We start from the raw sequence: 21,645 nt of genomic DNA, 5'->3' as shown, positions 1-21,645 counted from the left end.
TTCTGGTGTTATTCAACCACTACTGCGGCCAAATAGATCAGCAGGACTGCCAGGTAACTGGTATTTTTTAAAAGGAAATAAAATATGGCAGCCACCACATCCCTCTCATTACAGTTGTCCTTCAACCACTTCCCACCAGCCCATTGGTGGCAGAAAGTAGCCACATGCGTGCATGTACAGCACGTACGTGGTGGCTTCCCTGTGGTACCTGCAAGTGTTTTATGATTCTCTGTCCTGCATAACAGATTGTTTTAAAAATGTATGTTTTACATGGATTAGTTAAATATGTATGGTACCTCACAGATATCATGTAAATGAGATAAGTAAGACAACTGGCTACAGGGGGATGTTAAAAGTTTTTCAACTGACAATTTTTAAAGCGGAATATAACCCTGCATTTCAACGTTGCTCTAAAACATTATTTACAGTATATTATATGCAACCAGCATTTTTTTTTTACTAGACCAGCATTGGAAGGGTTACACACAGCTTTAACCACTTCCCTACCACGCTATTTTGTGCTGATCGGTGCTGCGTGGGCTCTCCAGCCCGCAGCACCGATCAGCTAGCAGCCAGGCCGATCAGACTTCCCCCCTTTTTTCCCCACTAGGGGGATGTCCTGCTGGGGGGGTCTGATCGCCGCCGGCTGCTTGCGCTTGCGGGGGGGGGGCTCTTCAAAGCCCCCCTCCACAGCGCTTCCTGGCCTCCTTCCCCTTCCCTCCCTCTCCCTCCCCCTGTGAGCGGCGCAGGACGGATTTCCGTCCTGCGCCTGATGGGATAGGCTTTAGCCTATCAGATGCCGGTGATCCCCGGCCAATCAGCAGCGCGCCGTATACCGGGGAAGGTCTTCCCCGTGTGTTTACATTTACCCTGCGAGCCGCCGATCGTCTTGCAGGGTGTTCACAGAGACACCCTCCGGGAACTGACATGGAACGGCCGCTCATACGAGCGGCCGTTTCCATGGAATACACTTCAGGATTCAGGGGCGTGTATATACGCTCCGAGAATCCGGAAGTGGTTAAAGTTCCTGGAGATTTCTGCAGATGCATCCGAAGCTGACATAGATACATTTTGTTTACATAAATGTATCTAAGTGTTGAATGTGACTCACTCTCTCAAGAGCTGGAGGACAGCCAAAGAGTGTGTAACATTTCTTAATAGATACATATAACTAAATAGAATGTAACAATCTGAACTTCTGCATATCACTCCCAACCTTAAACCTCTGTGTTTAACCCTTCCAATGCTGGTCTAGTAAAAAAAAAATGCTTTTTGCATATAATATGCTGTAAATAATGTTTTAGAGAAAAGTTGAAATGCAGGGTTATATTCCGCTTTAAAGAGCAAAACATTTTTAAAATGTATAAATACACATTTTACACCTATTTCACGCTCAACCCAGTGACCTGAAATTGAGTCCTCCTTTAACCATTTACTGACATCCTAACGTATTAAAACGTCATGCTCACCGCTATTAACAGCAACATGACGTTTTAATACGTCCCGCGTTCCCGCCGATGCTACCGCCGTGTGTCCGCCGCTACCGCCGCTGTTTCCGTCGGGCTTCCGTGCTGGGTGATTAGGGAAGAGGACCGAACGGTCCTCTACCCAATCGCAGTGCCTGGAGTGAATGGACGTGACCGCGAACAGCGGCTACGTCCATTCACAATAACAGGAAATGTAACAATTAAATAAAGTGAAGAAAAAAAAAAAAGTGAATATTTCCTATGAGTGTTCACTATCGCCATCTTGTGGCCAAAAAGTATATTACACCTACAAAATACATTCATTTTCAAGTACATACAGATCTTAATAAAATTACACTTCCAACCCCCCCCCCCCCCCCCCCCCAAAAAAAAAAACACTTGTAAAAAAAAAAAATCAGCTAAAAAAAATAAATAGTTGCCTTAGGGACTCAGCTTTGTTAATTTATATTTTATGGGGGGAAATTAATTTTAATTTATTACATAGGGGCTTGTAATTATGGCCAGAATAAAAAAAAACACAACAGAACAATAACACTTATATTTCAAAATAATATATTGTCGCCATACATTGTGATAGGGACATCATTTAAACTGTTTAATAATCGGGACAACTAGGCAAATAAAACGTGTTTGTTTTATCCACAGGAGAATGTTTAATTTTAAAACTATAATGGTGGAAAACTGAGAAATAATGATTTTTTTTTCTTTTTTTTCTGTTTTTCTCATTAAAACGCATTTAGAATAAAAAAATTCTTAGCAAAATGTACTATCCACAGAAAGCCTAATTGGTGGTGAAAAAAAACGAGGTATAGATAATTTTCTTGTGATAAGTAGTAATAAAGTTATTAGGGAATAAAAGGGAAGAGCACTGACAACGGAAAATTGCTTTGGTCCGTTAGGATAAAAACCCTTGGGGGTGAACTGGTTAAAGAAAACCTGAACTGAAAATTAAAAGTCAAAATAAGCATACACATGTCATATTTACCTTCCATGTAGTCTACTCCTCAGTGTCTTTCTCCTCTCCTGCATCCTGTTTGTTCACTGTGATCAAGAGAATTTTCCGTCCTCCATTTTGAAAATGGCCATTACCCATAACAGCTTTCTAGTCAGCACACAGTTAAACTGTAACATCGCCCACTTGAGCCACAGGGAAACATGGACATTACCTGGTACATGAGTTTTCCTCTCAGCTATAACTGACAGCAACTGATATATTTCAGATCTGACAAAATATTGTCAGAACTGGAAGGGATTGATGTCAGAAGAAAATGGTGAGCTTCTGAGAGGAACTGATGGCAAGGTAACTATGTAATGTTCATTTGAAGTTACCTCATGTGTTTATTTTAAATATTTTTACTCAGTACAGGTTCTCTTTAAGGCGAAAACGCTTCTATTGCTACATGTGTAAGAAAATAATATTCAGCCCTTGGGCCTGTGCCCAGCCTGGTGAATCGTTATAAACCATTAAAAGGGCTAATTTCCTATTAAAGTGTATCTGCAGTCACAGAACTTACATCAGTGGCATACTGGTGGCAAATTGAAGAGATGGTGTTTCCCTTTGTTTGTTAAGATTCACCGGGGAACAAAAGACCAGGGGCCTATGGTGCAGTATGACTGTAAATTTGACACACAAAAGTAACTATGATTATATACTCACAACGGCAACCACTGACAGAGCCTGCGGGGAGATGCCCACCACTGTCCGGGTTTCCAGATACTGTGTAGACAGGAACTGGATGGCAGCGCTGGCCTTCCAAGTAGGAAGCCATTCGAATTTGGAATTAAAATGAGACTTAATTGCCTCAGGTGTGAGGATGGTAGACGGGGGGTTACTTACCCAGAAGTCCATCAGCTTCTATGCGTCTCAATTCACCTGCACGCAATCTATGGATTGCGTTCCAAGACTCGCTGCCACACTTCCTCCTTCAAGCCGGAAGGAGAAAGTGCGATGGTGAGTCGTGCAGTGCGTCCTATAGGTCGTGTGCAAGTGGATTGATACGCATAGAAGCAGACGGACCTCTGGGTAACCTACCGTCTCACGTGCTCACACCTGAGGCAGTTAAGCCTCATTTTTAATTCAGAGTTTGAATGGCTTCCTACTCTGAAGCCCATCACTGCTGGATGGTTTCGCTCCTGAGAGATTTTTAAGGCAGACCAGAACTCAGAACTTCCTCTCTGCTCTAAAAGATAAGCAACACCATAATTACCTTTCAAGAAAAAACATTTCCCTGTTACAGCTCATAGAAATCCTGCAAGATAGGGTTATCATCCTGTGTTTACAAATTAGCTGCTCTGCTGACGCTGTTGAGATTCCTGAGCTGACCCAGCTGAGAGATCAAATTACCCTTGTGATTTGTCACAGATGAGGGGGAACTTCCTGTGCAAGATTTCAGGTCCGCTTTAAGGGAAAACGAAAAACAAAATCCCCAAGATTGAGGATTAATAAAATACAAACAAGCTAGTTGATTTGCTGTTCAATGAAAAGCATCTGTCCCATTAAAGAAACAAGTTCGGAGGTGTCTGCTTGTTAAATGGCTTCTATGCAAGTTAAAAAAGAGAGGTATGCAATCTTACCTCTCCTGAAGAATAAAAATGGGACTAGAATGACTGGATAATAATTGAAAGGCACTGAGCTAAAGGCACTTAACCTGCATAAAAGCTATTTAATGAACTGGCTTGTTTGTTTAATGAGACAAATGTTTTTCACTGAATAACTTTTCAGGCGGAATAAGGTGTTTTTCAATGATCTGTAATTGGCTTTCTATTTGGTGGAGACCTACCTACCAACAAACTTTTCCACAACTTTTTTTTCTATTTTGTTTTGTGTCAGATCTTAGGAGCAGTGAGGACATTTTGGCTGCAATTCTGCTTTAAAACTTCTGTTTATGGAGAAAAGTTTCAGCACTGTGTTTCGCATGATTAACTAGTGAAATAGCTAGCCAACCGAGAGCTACTGTTCCATCAGCCTAGCGCTGTGTTTCTCATCTTCATTACACTTTATCGACTCCCAGTTCACATCACTGCCAGTGCCTTATAATTTTGTATTGATATTTTCCAAGCAAGACCTTGTACTGTACATTTGGTGCGGACGTGAACTCGTTCTCTCTGAAAAGAACATGGCAATTGGTTTTCCTCCAACTTCCTTGCTTTCCTGCAGAGTATAGGAATTGCTGACAATTCACCTTGCATGAACAGCAAGTTCTGTGCTTATTTCACAGCTTGGTATTCAATCGCTGGTTACGGCTCACGTTATGGTAATGCAGATGGTGTGGAATATATTGTGTTATGCATTGCACATAAACCATGTTTGCATTATTCATTTTTTGGTGCATGACATGCTGGGTTTGCGGAACGGATTTCCAGTATGAATGTTGGATACATCTTGCATAGTCTTCAAGCTGTCCGAGCTCCTCCCCATCTCTTATTCACCTTCTAGTGAATAGTTAGGGAGGAGCTTGGAGGTGGAGACCAGCTAGTCTTTCACTGTGAACACAAATCTGACCAAGCCAACGTCTTCTCAATGTCTTGTTCATATGTATGGTGAGATGAATGAGGCTATTAACTCACCCAGATGTACATGTTCTGCATTAATCTGTAACCAACACGCTAAATCTGCATTTTACACATGCACCTCCGGTCCAGAAGTCATGGATCTGGAAGTGCATCATATCCCCCTCATTAGCGTTTATATTTTAGTGCAATTATGAAGAGCTTATTCTCCCTAGATTAACTAGTTTTTCTGTAATTGTTTAGTACTTTATTTCAGTTTTTGTATAATTCTTTGCCAAAGTTGATCAGATCCTTACACTTTCCCACATGTCCAGCTTCTACTTCATCACTTTCAAGAACTGGCTGTTTAAGAACTGCTGCCTAGAGATCCCAACCATTAACGGGTGCTGTTGAAATAATAATTGTTATTCACTCCACCTGTCTAGTTTTAGTTTTCTGGCTCATTGAAGACGTATCAGCCATGGGAGTCTGAAATCTGTTTTCATTACTTTGCTCATTCAGGCTTACCAAACACTTTTTTACATTTACTAATGTATTTCACATATAGGACCTTTATTGGATCACTGATAAAGCATACATTCTTAACTGTCCCATGCAGCAATGCTTTATTGACAGAAAATATTTATATTGCACTTTTCTCCTGGTGGACTCAAAGTACCAGCGTTGTAGCCACTAGGGTGCATTCTGTAGGTGGGGGCAGTGTTAGGGAGTCTTGCCCAATTACTCCTTACTGAATAGGTACTGGCTTACTGAAAAGGAAGAGAAGAGATTTGAACCCAGGTCTCCTGTGTCAGAGGCAGAGCCCTTAACCAGTACCCTGTCCAGCCACTATTGTTATGCATGGATATTTTGCAAATAAGCAGCATTTGTATAATTTGTGGAAATGCTTTGGAATTGCAGTTGATACTTGCTAGTCTAACTGTTCCATTTCTCTTCCAAACCAGGATAAAGAGGAGAAGTATTTCTTACTGTTTCCAAGTGCACTTTTAATGCTGTCCGCCAGTCCGCGAATGAGCGGCTTCATTTATCAGGTAATTTGAGACATCATCTTGCATTTAAAAATCCTGTAAAGCAGTACAAGCTGAGTTTTACATCATCTGGTCTTCAGCTGTTTGATCCAGTAAACGTTCTTCCATTTATTAATTCTGCCATGAGCTTTGAACTGTATGCAATTTTTTTAGAAATTCATTCAAGTTCTATTATCTTCTACTATAAATTTGTATTCACTTCACACTGTCTTTACTATTTATAGTCTTTGTTATGATGTTGTTATATGCACCTCCAGGATGTTATTAGTCATGTATTAAAATCAAAAGTTTTTTTCTCAGCATTCCGTTGGCCATTAGTTTGGAACCTTACATGGAGAGAACGCAAATTATTTCTGGATATTGCTGTATATGGCTCACTGGATGGTCTAGAAGTAATTTTTAATGGGTGTATTGTAGTCTGTGTATTACTTCTTCTGCCTCCCCAGTCTGAGCATTGGAAGTGTGACCCCCATGTAACTTATCAAACTGTGATAGGATAGGGGTGCCTCACAAGCTTTAAGCTCCGTGTTCACGCTAGACCACAGTCGGCGCACATTTGATTTCAGTAACGGCACTCGGCAGATCAGATCATTAGTGGAAATGGGGACCTCTTCCCTCCCAGTATATTGCCTTTTATGGGATTTCTTATGTCTTAAAGTGTACCTGAGATGTTGTGCTTTTTCCGGTCCCTTTCATGCTGATCACTCCTTCAGTGCGTCCTCCGCCTCCTTCCATGAGGGCTCCCGGTATCTTCAGCCAGTTGGCGCATGTGCAGCTGCATGCACTCTGTCTCGTTTCCACGGCCATCAGAGTTCTGCGCCTGTGCAGTAAGCTCCCGGCAGCGGGAGCACGGCTGGGCTACGCATGCGCAGTAACCTCTGACTGGCAGAAGATACGGGGAGCCTTACGGAAGATCCAGGAGGCAGAGCTTGGCGCTGAGGAAGCGATCGGGCTGGAGGAAGCCTCAGGTATGCATGAACTTTTATTTTATTTTCATCTCAGGTGCACTTTAAGCAGCCTTCCAGGTCTATCAAAGTAGCTGGGGAACATCCCTTTAACCACTTTACCCCCGCCCGTACGAATTTCTCCGTCCCTTTTTCCATCCTTTCACCCCAGGGACGGAGAAATCCGTTCTTTCCGCGCTCCCGTCGCTGCCCACGCTCCCGCTCGCTCTAGCGCGCACTCCCGCTCGTTAACACGCCGCCCGCCCGGAGATCAATGAACGGGAAAATCCATTCCCGTTCGTTGATCTGAGCCCCGCAATGATCCGCTGCTTTTCCGCTAAGCAGCGCGATCATTGTGAAAAAAAAAAAAATTACCCAGCCTCCAAGTACTTCCTCCAAGCGTCCGGAAGGACGCTTGGAGGTCGCATTAAACAAAAAGTTACTGTTGCCATCTTGTGGCCAAATAGTAAAACTACACCCTAAAGCATTTTTTCACATACAAATCATTACTTCTACACAAAAAAATTAACTCATTACCTCCCACACTCCCCATTTTTTTTTTTTGTAATTAAAAAAAAATTAAAAAATTTACAATAAAAAAAATACATAAATAGTTACCTTAGGGACTGAACTTTTTAAATTTTTATGTCAGGAGGGTACAACACTGTTACTTTATAAACTATGGGCTTGTAATTAGGGATGGACGCAAAACTGAAAAAAATGCACCTTTGTTTCCAAATAAAATATTGGCGCCAAACATTGTGATAGGGACATCATTTAAACGGTTTTATAACCGGGACAAATGGGTAAATAGATTTCATGGGTTTTCATTACAGTAGCATGCATTATTTAAAAACTATAATGGCCGAAAACTGTTAAATAATGAATTTTTTCCCACATTTTTCCTATTTTCCCATTAAAACATATTTAGAATAAAATAATTCTTGGCATAATGTCCCACCTAAAGAAAGCCTAATTGGTGGCGGAAAAAACAAGATATAGTTCATTTAATTGTGATAAGTAATGATAAAGTTATAGACGAATGAATGGAAGGAGCGCTGAAAGGTGAAAATTGCTCTGGTGCTCAAGGGGTAAAACCCCTCAGTGGTGAAGTGGTTAAAATAAGTGGTTTAACAGTGACTATATAATAGTTACTGTCTGCATCTTCCTAAACATTAATGAATTTCAATGGTATTTTGTATCGTAAGGTAGAATGTGGTGTAGCTAAAGCTAACATCAAAATACTAACCTATGGAGGGCCACACTGATTCATCCACCCCTATGCTTTGTCCAATACATACATCAAGGTTGACTCAACCGGTAAAGTAAAGCAATAAAATATGACTGTCTTTGCTGCTTATTTATGCATACAGCAGTATAGAGTCACACATAAATGTGCAAAAAACAACAACAAAAAAACTGTATTTTACAGCCCAAGTGCACCCATTATTTAAAGAGACACTGAAGCGAAAAAAAAATTGATTTGTATGTGTAGTACAGCTAAGAAATAAAACATTAAGATCAGATACATCAGTCTAGTTGTTTCCAGTACAGGAAGAGTTGAGAAACTCCAGTTGTTATCTCTATGCAAACAAGCCATTAAACTCTCCGACAAAGTTAGTCGTGGAGAGGGCTGTTATCTGACTTTTATTATCTCAACTGTAAGTGAACTATTTACTTTTTCTCTGCTAGAGGACAGGTCATTACTTCACAGACTGCTCTGAAAGAATCATTTTGAATGCTGAGTGTTGTGTAATCTGCACATATTATAGAATAATGCAATGTTAGAAAAAACACTATATACCTGAAAATAAAAGTATGAGAATATTTTCTTTGCTGCGAATCTTCTAGTAATTATTCATAGTACACAACCAATTCATTATATCCTATTTTTTTTTCGCTTCAGTGTCTCTTTAAGCCTTGGTTGGTTTGTGATTGGTGTTCAAATTTGGTTTATTAAAATATGGAAACCCAAATTTGCCAGTCTCTACACTTCAGCATCCACATGAAGCACAAATAGCTGAACTCCCCCTAATACTGTCCACATTTCTGGATGTTGAATTGTGGTGATGGGCAGATTCATGTTTCTGAATTTCAATACCTCGAACACCAACACTATTTGTCATACCTTATGTGCTTTTGTCGCACCTGAAATCCTTTTCCCTACATTTACAAGGCATACAGCAGTCAGAGACTTTCCTTTTAGCAAATATTTCTCTTTCTGAAAAGTCTGTAATACATTTTGCGGATAGTGATCGTAAGGATCTCATCATAAGTTAGACATGACATAGAAAGACTCAACATTGAACATGTGATCTTGCAACACCATACACTTTCCATTGGATGTAAGTCAGTAATGCACGTTTCATTCATATTTGCATTTTTCTTTTGTTTTTAAAAGGGGAAATTGCCACTAACTGGAATGTTGGTAACTAAATCAGAAGAGAGTGACTGCTCTTTTGAGATTGTAGGTAAGTTTCCATTCTGTAATTTGCCTTATCACTGATGTTTATCTTTTAATATGACATTTTGTATTAAATGCAGTAAAGGGAAACCTCCAGGTCAGCTAAGTAATGCAAAGTTTATTACTAATGTATTTAATATTTTTCTTTTGTTCTTGTTCAGTGGATATTTAACCACTTAAGTCTATCTGGGCAACTATGGTCACCGCTCAAGTCTAACTGGACGCGTATACGCATCCAGTGTTACTGCGGTGGGTGTGTGCGTGCATGCCTGCCACTCATTTACAGTGGCATTTACGTGGCAGCGATTGGTGAAGGGGAACAGGTGTTCCCCCACGTCAATCGCAGTGCCTGGAATGAATGGACATGACTCTAATCAGGCGCCATGTCCATTCATAATAAGGACAGTAGAGTGTAGTAATAGTAATAAATGAGAGGAGCGCTGACAGGTGAAAATGGCTTTTGGCTGTAAGGGTAAAATGCCTGTTGGCTGAAGAGGTTAAACAGTCCAGTGCAACTAGTGACATGTTTTAGATTGGGGAGGCTTTGACTTTACTATGATCCTGTTTAACCTCCCTGGTAGGCCTGAACGATTTTCGGATTTTAAACCGAAATCGCGATCAGCGGCATGACGATCTTGAGATCGTCAAAGCCACGGTTTTTCGCGCTGCCGTCTGTATCTGCTCTGCTCCGCCCCCGCTGCATTGCTGCGCGGAGAACCGCTGTGAAGTAGCGAGCGTTGCCAAGCAACGCTTGTACACACGCAGGCAAGCCAGCCCGGAAACATACTTAAACAAGTTCCTGCTGCCTGGCTCTGGCTGCGCCGGGTATGACGAGTGGGGGCGGGCACTTGGACTACAGTGCATGCGTCTAATCCAGACTTTGGGGCAGTAATCTTTCCTGTGCACGCACTGCTCCGCCCCCAGTCATGTGGTCCCGCTGTCCTCAGGAAGAAGAAAGATGCTGCCGGTTTGTGCCTGACTCCGTGAGCCAGAGATGCAGAGGGCTCAGGCTGCCTGCAGAGGGACAGTGCGCCCCGGGACCTGGATGGATCATCTTGTAGGTGTTTTTTTTCTCCAGCCTGCCCTGTCTACCTGTGCCGAAGGGGATGGAGGAGCGTGGAGGTTCAGCTGGAAAACTGTGTCATGTGAGGTGGGTGGGAAGCCCTGGAACTGGATAGTCAGTTGTAAGGGTAGGAAAGGTAGAAACAATATTGTGAAAGGTCAGAAAGACAATTGTGAGGGGAGGCAGATGCAGAATACATACCTGGGGCTTCCACCACCCCCATGCACACCTCTCAGGCTAGTCTGTCCCTAGGCGTCTTGCCCAGTATGGTAGCCAGCTGCGCACACACACCTTTCATGCTCCCGTGGCTGGAAGTGTTCTGCACAGTTAGTACTGCAAAGGCGCAGAATGCTCCCAGGCTCAGAAGCGCGAGTGGGGTGTGTGTGACCGGTCTGCATACACCATGAACTGACCACAACTGGGAAATTTACCAGGCAAGACGGAGCAGCCTGGGAAACCGGTACACACAAAAGGGGAGACCTGCCTATATATTGGGCAGCACGGTGGCGTAGTGGTTAGCTGTCTCGCCTTGCAGCGCTGGGTAGGGCTGCACGGTTTTTCGGTTCAAAACCGAAACCGCGGTTCGTGCCAAGACGATCTGGTGATCGTCAGTATCCTCGGTTTTTACTGAGTGCCCACCCACTGCCTGCACGCTTGTCTGGCCCGCCTTCCGCTGTGCGCCGATTGGCCAGAGCCGCCAGAAGCAGTGAATATGTATTGTGGTTAATGAGCGGGGGACGGGTCCACTCGAGCGAGCGGCACACAGCTTTACCAATCGCTGGATAGCGATGGAATGACGGCAGCGGTAGGCGGAGCTGTACGCTCTGTACAGCTCCGCCTACCGCTGCCGTCATTCCATCGCTACCCAGCGATTGGTAAATCTGTGTGTGCCGCTCTCTCGAGTGGAACCGACCCCCGCTCATTAACCACAATACATATTCACTGCTTCTGGCGGCTCTGGCCAATCGGCGCACAGCGGTGCAGCCAGACAAGCGTGCGTGCGGGCAGCGGGCGGGCACTCTGAAAACTGCAGATAGTGACGATAACTATATCGTCTTCACGTGAACCGCCCCCCGCTGCCCTCACATGAACTGCCCCCGCTGCCCGGCTCTTAAAAAGGAACACCAGTGAACACTGCTGACAGTAGCTGCTGCATGGTTTTTGACAGTTGGTAACAGCTATTTCCCACAATGCAGCAAGGTTCACAGACAGCAAACTGCCAAGAGTACGTTCTTTTCTTGTTCTTGTGGGAGGGGTTTCACCACAATATCGGCCATATAGAGCCCCCTGATGATCCATTTGTGATGGGGTATCCGCTACTGATTGGGATAAAGTTCAAGAGTCGGAGTTTCTCTTAAAGCAATCGTCCGCCCGCAGTATCTGGCTAAACTATACTGGGGGCATAGTGAATTTAGTGCCAAAGCTCGATTTGAAAAAAAATCGTGAAAAAATCGAAATCGCAATTTTTGAGAGAAAAATCGCAATTTCAATTTTTACCTAAAATCGTGCAGCCCTACTCCCTGGCGGTAAGCCCAACCTGAGCACAGGCTGTGATTTCTATGTGCGCAGCGGTAAGCCTGTGCTCAGTTGGGGCTGTCAAAACTCTGCCGCGTGCTCTGCTGAACTGGGTCCCGCACGCGATCAGCGCTGCCAGTGGGACCCAGGCTTCTCCCTCGAATCTTTTTTTTTTTTTTTTTTTATATTTTTTCGGGATCCCCTCTATTCTTCAATCCGTGCACAGCGGCGGGGGTGGGGCTAATTTTTAAGGTGGACCTGAAGATGTTCAGGTCCAAAGCAAATTGTAAAAGAAAAGAGTGAAACCGCCCTATATATCTGTGTGTGTGTGTGTGTGTGTGTGTGTGTGTGTGTGTGTGTGTGTGTGTGTGTATATATATATATATATATATATATATATATATGTATGTATGTATGTATATATATATATTTATATATATATACTGTATATATTATAATACACGTATGTACATGCTTGGACATGCATGCATGTATATGCACGCATGTACATGTATGTACAGTACAGACCAAAAGTTTGGACACACCTTCTCATTCAAAGAGTTTGCTTTGTTTTCATGACTATGATGAACACTGTAGATTCACACTGAAGGCATCCAAACTATGAATTAACACATGTGGAAGTATAGTACATAACAAAAAGTGTGAAACAACTGAAAATATGTCATATTCTAGGTTCTTCAAAGTAGCCACTTTTTGCTTTGATTACTGCTTTGCACACTCTTGGCATTCTCTTGATGAGCTTCAAGAGGTAGTCACCTGAAATGGTCTTCCAACAGTCTTGAAGGAGTTCCAAGAGATGCTTAGCACTTGTTGGCTCTTTTGCCTTCACTCTGCGGTCCAGCTCACCCCAAACCATCTCAGTTGGGTTCAGGTCTGGTGACTGTGGAGGCCAGGTTATCTGGCGCAGCATTACATCACTCTCCTTCCTGGTCAAATAGCCCAGGAAGGAGAGTGATGGAGTGGCTACTTTGAAGAACCTAGAATATGACATATTTTCAGTTGTTTCACACTTTTTGGTTATGTACTATACTTCCACATGTGTTAATTCATAGTTTGGATGCCTTCAGTGTGAATTTGCAATGTTCATAGTCATGAAAATAAAGAAAACTCTTTGAATGAGACGATGTGTCCAAACTTTTGGTCTGTACTGTATGTATGTGTATGTGTGTGTGTATGTATGTATGTATGTATGTATGTATGTATGTATTTACGTACGTGTGTGTGTATATGTATGTATATGTATGTATGTATATACGTACGTGTGTATGTATGTATATGTACATGTATGTATGTATGTATGTGTATGTATGTATGTAGATGTACGTGTATGTATGTATGTATGTATGTATGTATGTACAGTGGTGTGAAAAACTATTTGCCACCTTCCTGATTTCTTATTCTTTTGCTTGTTTGTCACACTTAAGGCTTCTTTCACACTAAGACGTTGCTTTAGGTGCTACGTTAAGGTCGCTTAACGTGCACCTAACGCAACGCATGGTGGTGGTGGCAGAGGACATTAGCAAAGAGCCGCTTTAAGCGGCTCTTTGATGCGTCCGTGATGCGTACTATAGTACGCATGCGCTGGTGCAGACCACGTGAGCGGAACACTCCGCATCACGTGGTCCCACCAGTGACGTCAGCACAGTGCAGTAAATATTAATTAGCCATGTGGCTAATCACTGCGCCTGTGCAAGCAGGTTAACGCGGCAAAGCCGCTCTAACGCCGTAGCATGCTGCACTTTAGATTGACATGCAGCGTTACAATGTAACGCAACGTGGGCACTGAACAGCCCATTGCAGTTACATTGCTGTGTGTTGGGGAGCGTTACAGGCTGCACTAACGTGCGCCTGTAACCTCTTACTGTGAGAGCAGCCTGAATGTTTCTGCTCATCAAAAACCGTTAACTATTAGTCAAAGATAACATAATTGAACACAAAATGCAGTTTTAAATGATGGTTTTTATTATTTAGTGAGAAAAAAAACCTCAAAACCTACATGGCCCTGTGTGAAAAAGAAATTGCCCCCTGAACCTAATAACTGGTTGGGCCTCCCTCAGCAGCAATAACTGCAATCAAGCGTTTGCGATAACTTGCAACGAGTCTTTTACAGCGCTCTGGAGGAATTTTGGCCCACTCATCTTTGCAGAATTGTTGTAATTCAGCTTTATTTGAGGGTTTTCTAGCATGAACCGCCTTTTTAAGGTCATGCCACAACATCTCAATAGGATTCAGGTCAGGACTTTGACTAGGCTACTCCAAAGTCTTCATTTTGTTTTTCTTCAGCCATTCAGAGGTGGATTTGCTGGTGTGTTTTGGGTCATTGTCCTGCTGCAGCACCCAAAATCGCTTCAGCTTGAGTTGACGATCAGATGGCCGGACATTTTCCCTCAGGATTTTTTGGTAAACAGTAGAATTCATGGTTCCATCTATCACAGCAAGCCTTCCAGGTCCTGAAGCAGCAAAACAACCCCAGACCATCACACTACCACCACCATATTTTACTGTTGGTATGATGTTCTTTTGCTGAAATGCTGTGTTACTTCTACGCCAGGTGTAACGGGACACGCACCTTCCAAAAAGTTCAACTTTTGTCCCGTCGGTCCACAGGGTATTTTCCCAAAAGTCTTGGCAATCATTGAGATTTTTTTTTAGCAAAATTGAGACGAGCCTTAATGTTCTTTTTGCTTAAAAGTGGTTTGCGCCTTGGAAATCTGCCATGCAGGCCGTTTTTGCCCAGTCTCTTTCTTATGGTGGAGTCGTGAACACTGACCTTAATTGAGGCAAGTGAGGCCTGCAGTTCTTTAGATGTTGTCCTGGGGTCTTTTGTGGCCTCTCGGATGAGTTTTCTCTGCTCTCTTGGGGTAATTTTGGTCGGTTGGCCACTCCTGGGAAGGTTCATCACTGTTCCATGTTTTTGCCATTTGTGGATAATGGCTCTCACTGTGGTTTGCTGGAGTCCCAAAGCTTTAGAAATGGCTTTATAACCTTTACCAGACTGATAGATCTCAATTACATTTGTTCCTGAATTTCTTTGGATCTTGGCATGATGTCTAGCTTTTGAGGTGCTTTTGGTATACTTCTCTGTGTCAGATAGCTCCTATTTAAGTGATTTCTTGATTGAAACAGGTGTGGCAGTAATCAGGCCTGGGGTGACTACAGAAATTGAACTCAGGTGTGATAAACCACAGTTAAGTTATTTTTTAACAAGGGGGCAATCACTTTTTCACACATGGCCATGTAGATTTGGAGTTTTTTTTCTCACTAAATAATAAAAATCATCATTTAAAACTGCATTTTGTGTTCAATTATGTTATCTTTGACTAATAGTAAATGGTTTTTGATGAGCAGAAACATTTAAAGGGAAGGTTCAGGGAGGGTGGGTAAAAAATAGAAATCAATTTCCACTTACCTGGGGCTTCCTCCAGCCCGTGGCAGGCAGGAGACCACCGGGAGCATGCGGAGCGGCGGCGAGGGCACCTCCTTCCTGCCACGGGCTGGAGGAAGCCCCACGTAAGTGGAAATTGATTTCTATTTTTTACCCACCCTCCCTGAACCTTTCCTTTAAGTGTGACAAACATGCAAAAGAATAAGAAATCAGGAAGGGGGCAAATAGTTTTTCACATCACTGTATGTATGGAGAGAGTATAGCCTCATTTGTCTCTAATCACAAGTTGTAATTTGATCTCTCCCCCGTGTCACCTGACTGCCATGGCAGAAAAGCTTATTTGAAAGCAAAGGATGGTAACCATATAGCCATTTGGTTCCCAACTGCTTCTGAGCTAAGTGCTTCTGCCCAGGGCTGTGGAGTCGGTCCAAAAATCCACCGACTCCGACTCCTCATTTTAGGATTCCTCCGACTCCTCGACTCCGACTCCTCTAATTTGCATATTACAATTTTGTTGATTAAAAGTATGTAACATGAAATTCGTCTTTTAACTGCCAATGCTTAGGAATTTTACAAGACAACTGAAGTGAGAAGGATATGTAGACTACTATATTTATTCCCTTTAGACTAAAACTAGTCCTTGGTAAGAGTACTTGTAAAAGGTACAAACCGGAACAAAGAACATCTATCAGGCCCTAGGTAATGTAAGTGTGGGTACATGTAAGAATGATGTGGAGGTACTCTGCAGGGGAATGAGGAGATTGTAAACAGACAACACCTCTGTATTCAATGTGCACAGCATTCTCAGTGGATTCCCTGCAGCTCTGTGAGGAGTGCATATGTAGAGTATAGTACTACTGTGTAACAAAGTAAACCTGAGACAGATGAAATTAAAGTTTTATACATACCTGAGGCTTCCTCCAGCCGCCTTCAGGATAATCAGTCCCTCGTTTTCCTCCTCCTCCACCACCTGGATCTTCTGCTATGAGTCCAGGTACTTGAGCCAGTCGGGCGTAGTGCGCATGCACACACTCCGCCGCCAGGAGCGTACTACACCTGTGCAGCACTATTGCGCAGGTGCAGAATGTTCCTGGCTGTGGGAGCAGCATGCGGCCGGACAGCGCTGACTGGCTGAATTACCAGGACTCATAGCAGAAGATCCGGGTGGTGGAGGACAGCGAGGGACTGATTAGCCTGAAGGGGGCTGGAGGAAGCCCCAGGTATGTATAAAACTTTACTTTTCATCCGTCTCAGTTACCCTTTAATTTGTAGTCACCAAACCAAATTTTAACAACATATCAAATTATTTGATTTCATCAGCAAAGGGAGTGCATACATTTGCATAAATCAGCATCCATGCAGAATTATTTCCATCTCGTTGACCATCTCTATTAGTGACACAGCTACACATCAGGCTTTATTCTTACAGCATAGATGTTATTTAGTATATATAAGAGATTCCTGTGTACACATCATATATACAGTCACAATCAGATATGTATATCTGACCTTAAAAATACTGCTTTATTGAAGCAGCACAAGTAACTAATTTTGATTGGTTTATTTCATTTTTGTGGACTAAGCACAGCTATTACTGTATATATACATTATTTTTAATGACTATTATCTGAGAAATAGAACATTTTATCATATTTTCTATTTTAATTACAGTTACAAATTCATTAGGAGTCGGAGTCGGTGCATTTTTTCCCGACTCCGACTCCAGGCACCCAAAATTGCCCGACTCCACAGCCCTGCTTCTGCCACACGGTTACCGATTTGTGCCCTGATTTTGACTACTCTCTTATTTGTACAGTTTCAAAATTTTTAAGTGTCTTCATAAATTTAATTAATTCACAAAATTTGTGTTCGAGTCTTTTATTTATATGCAGAATGTCTACCAGGCTTTTATTCTGTCATATTTTGATAAATTATGACAGAAGAATGGGAGGCCCAAAATTCTAGAAAAAAAATGTACCGCTTTTGACTCCTAATTCCAGACAGAAATGCACCGCCAGGGAGGTTAACAAGATGTTATGTTTTAAAGTTTTGTTTGTTGTATGATTTATGTTAGGTTGCTTCATCCTTTCCATAGAAGCAAGCAGTGTGTGAAAAGGTGCCTTTCAAAATGATTGTACACTAGTAACTAGGGCACCGTTTGCAGTCTTGCACGAAATTCCAGAGCATAAGGAAAGCTGCCCACCCTCCCTGCCGCATGGCCAAAATTGTATTGGGGGTGTAAGTGGATAATGGCACCCAGGTATGGGTGGTCTTTTAGCAAATTGCCAAGAAGATCGATTGGTATTGCTAACAACAGATGTGTTTTCTGCTCGAATATGATTTTGCCTTTAAAGAAAACCTGAACTGAAAATTAAAATTCAAAATAAGCATACACAAGTCATACTTAGCTTCCATGTAGTCTACTCCTCAGTGTCTTTCTCCTGTCCCGCATCCTGTTTGTCCCCTGTGATCAAGGGAATTTTCTGTCCTCCATTTTGAAAATGGCCATTACCCCATAACAGCTTTCTGGTCAGCACACAGTAACATCGCCCACTTGAACCATAGGGAAACATGGACATTACCTGGTACATCAGTGTTCCTCTCAGCTATAACTGACAGCAACTGATATTTTACTGACAGCAACTGATATATTTCAGATCTGACAAAATATTGTCAGAACTGGAAGGGATTATTGTCAGAAGAAAATGGTGAGTTTCTGAGAGGAACTGATGGCAAGGTAACTATGCAATGTTCATTTGAAGTTACCTCGTGTTTATTTTAAATATTTTTACTCAGTACAGGTTCTCTTTAAGTTAATGAAATATGGTAAAAGAATAATATTAATTTAAACCCCAATAAAATTGTCCGCGGCCTTTTCTCCATTTGAGTTGTGTGTCTTTTGTTTATTTAGTAATGTTAAGTTTGGGTTGAAAATGGGGAGTGCATTTCCATGCAACATTAGACAGGATCACAGGAAGTACAAATCAGTATCATGGTGGCCAGCTGGTAAGCATCTCTGCCTTAAACCTGGAAGGCCTTGGTTTTGACTCAGACTAAAATAAAACTGAATGGATTTGGTATTCTCTCTTTGTCTTTAGGTTGTTTTTTTTTGGCTACTCAAGAAGTCCAGGACTTTGATAGAGGCATTCAATTGTTTGCTGCCTTGAGACAATGAGCAATGTGACTTTATAGGTCTCTATAATGTAAAGAGATGTAAAATTAATAAAGATGTAAAATTAATAAACCGGTTAGCGTTTCACCTTGCCATTCTCCACACAAGACAGAATTTCAAGTGTGGCAGACCTTCTTAAAGAGAACCTGAGGTGGGGATCGTAGAAAGAAACCTATACACAGAGGCTGGGTCTGGCTATAGTGCCCAGCCTCTGTTGCTAGTTGAATCCCCGGTAAGTCCCCCCTGCGCTCCGCTCTCCCCCATAAATTACGGCCGCGCTGGCGACACGCAGCGGGCTGTATTTACCTCACTAGTGTCACTAACGGCGCTCCCACGCCTCCTGCAGAGCGCCGGTCCCCGCACGCGTCCCTTTACTCGCCGCTGATTGGAGGGAAGGGACCCGGGCGGGGACCGGCGCTCTGAAGGAGGCGGGGGGAGCGGCGTGAGTGACATTAGGGAGGTAAACAATGCCCGAGAGCACGGCCGTAATTTATGGGGGAGAGCAGAGCGCAGGGGGCACTTAGGGGGGGATTCAACTAGCAACAGAGGCTGGGCACTATAGCCAGACCCAGCCTCTGTGTATAGATTTATTTCTACGATCCCCACCTCGGGTTCTCTTTAAGACCACTTTTTTATCAGTGGAAAATGATTTAATATTTTTAGCTAGTAACATGGGTATTTGATGAGTTAAAATACAGAAAGACTAACAAGGGTGACATTATATTGAATGTGTGCTACCCCCAAAAATGTATTTTGTGGACAGACGCTCATGATGCGTACCACTTTCTGCATCAGAAATATTAATTAAAAGATTCTTATAAAATATAAAAAAAATAGTCTTTAAATGTACATGTAGGCATTTTAAAAAAAATGCATAAATTATTTTTTATTTTTTTATCATAGCGCAAACTGAGGGACATTTTTCAAGCAACTTGACACAAGGATCTGGTGTCGATCTTTGCAAATCTAGCTGATAAATATGTAGAAACTCATTTATGCGGTTTTCTTTTTTTTATTTTTGGTGACTTTGCAAGTTTTGCATCCACCCTTCAGCGACTGTGTAGTTATTACCGGCAACCGAAGTTTATATAGAAAGAGCTGGAAAAAAATTAAAACAAATAAAGCCGTTAATAACGTGTCTCATCTCGAACTAGAGTGTGGCAGAAGGGGGAGATCGAGATTTATAACTCCGGCAATTCTGCTCTGGTAAATCTGATGCACAGTTTTGCAAAGAGCAGCATGTGGCAGATTTGATAGATCTGTCCTGTCTATCTTTTTTGCATCTGCTGCATAATAGTGTTGCATAATTCTCTGAGTTGGAGTTATCAGAGTGTGTATGTTGCCAAAATACACAAAATATATATTTATTTAAAAAAAAAAATGTTAAACATCAGGAAATATGCCCCTTTAATCTGCAAAACAACAGATTGATCAAAAAAGAGAGAAAATGGTAGCACTAAAAAAGGGCTTCATTACTTTATTAATACAATAAAACCACAATATGTAATTGCCCGTGTGTAACTCTCCATGCAAAATCAGTTTTAGATCATGCTAAAAATGCACAGTACCAATCATACCCAGAATCGCACATGGAGTTCCTCATTAAAAATAAAAGTAAAAAGCTATATTGCACACTAGTAATCCAATGTGGCGGCGTGAAAGCTGTTATTGATTGGTTGCAAAGTCTTTGCAGTTCCTCACAAACTGTCCTATTGCCAATCTGACAGACTTAAAGTGGACCCGAACTCTTGCACAGAAGAGAAGGAAAACATAGAGAAATGCACACTGTATGTATTTAGAGAGTTTAGCCTGTCCAATTTCTCGTCATCTGTGACTAATTATCAGTGTACTTTTATCTCTCAGCTGTGTCAGCTGGCTGCCACGGCAGAGAAGCTAATTTTGAACACTGGATGTTAACAATATGTTTGCTTCCATGAAAGCAGGAAGTAGACACACTGCAGTTTTATTGCAGGATTTCTATCAGCTGTAACAAAGAAATGTTTTTATGCTGTTGTGTTACTTTTAGAGTAGAGAGGAAGTTGAGTTAAGGTGCACTTATTTAGTTGCATGATATGGGATTCATAGGGTTAACACAAGGTAGTACAATATACTGTAGTTCAAGTTACAAGTCTCCACATTTATTGTGCATTATTGTATTAATAAATTAAGGAACCCCTTTCTTAGCGCTACCATTTTTCACTCTATTTTTAAATCAAAGTTGATGTTATTTTTCTGTGCCTTAATGTTTCTTTTTTTTTTTGTGCACCATAGGGCCTATGATAGAACGTGTTGTAGCCCATTGCAACAGTAGTCAGGACTGTCAAGAATGGTTGGATCATTTGTACCGTGTAACTAAGCCTCCTGGCTCACATGCCTCATTATGCAAGACAACATCATGGGGCAGCCGCTCATCCGTAAGTTACACCTCTTTTTTGTTAAATGAATTTAAGAATGAGCAGCAAAATCTAAGTTTAGCTTTGCCTGACGTGAAACTGAGTGTTTGTGCATCCGGCTGGGGGTCGGGGGTTAACTTAACCTGATCACTGCCCTCCTTGATACTACCTCCTACACAGATTTTCACATTTGCCTGCTCATACCTTTTTGAATTAAATTGGGTTACACTGATTATTAAAGGGGAAAGGGAATATGTTCTATTTTAAAGGGTATTCCTCCACTATACAAAATCTCCCTTGTGTGTTCTCTCTCTCTCTCTCTCTCTCTCCCTCTCCCTACCTCTCTCTCTCTCTCTCTCTCTCTCTCTCTCTCTCTCTCTCTTCCTCTCCCTCTCTCTCTCTCTCTTCCTCTCCCTACCTCTCTCTCTCTCTCTCTTCCTCTCCCTACCTCTCTCTCTCTCTCTCTCTCTCTTCCTCTCCCTACCTCTCTCTCCCTACCTCTCTCTCTCTCTCTTCCTCTCCCTACCTCTCTCTCTCTTCCTCTCCCTACCTCTCTCTCTCTCTCTTCCTCTCCCTACCTCTCTCTCTCTCTCTCTCTCTTCCTCTCCCTACCTCTCTCTCTCTCTTTCTTTCTTTCTCTCTCTCTCTCTCTCTCTCTCTCTC

At 42.3% G+C, this 21,645-nt stretch overlaps 1 protein-coding gene across 1 annotated transcript in view; it reads left to right on the top strand.

Annotated features, from left to right (window-relative positions):
* Window positions 1-21,645, top strand: part of ARHGEF6 (Rac/Cdc42 guanine nucleotide exchange factor 6) — a 183,988-nt gene that overhangs the window by 137,261 nt on the left and 25,082 nt on the right. The window contains 3 exon segments of the mRNA XM_068247903.1: window positions 5,942-6,028; window positions 9,371-9,440; window positions 20,861-21,003. Of these exon segments, the coding sequence (XP_068104004.1) occupies window positions 5,942-6,028; window positions 9,371-9,440; window positions 20,861-21,003 (300 nt within the window).

Source organism: Hyperolius riggenbachi, chromosome 8, assembly GCF_040937935.1.
Source record: "Hyperolius riggenbachi isolate aHypRig1 chromosome 8, aHypRig1.pri, whole genome shotgun sequence".
NCBI classification, from domain to species: domain Eukaryota; kingdom Metazoa; phylum Chordata; class Amphibia; order Anura; family Hyperoliidae; genus Hyperolius; species Hyperolius riggenbachi.
The sequence above is the reverse complement of the archived record's forward strand: the minus strand, read 5'-3'. Positions and strand labels throughout refer to the sequence as shown.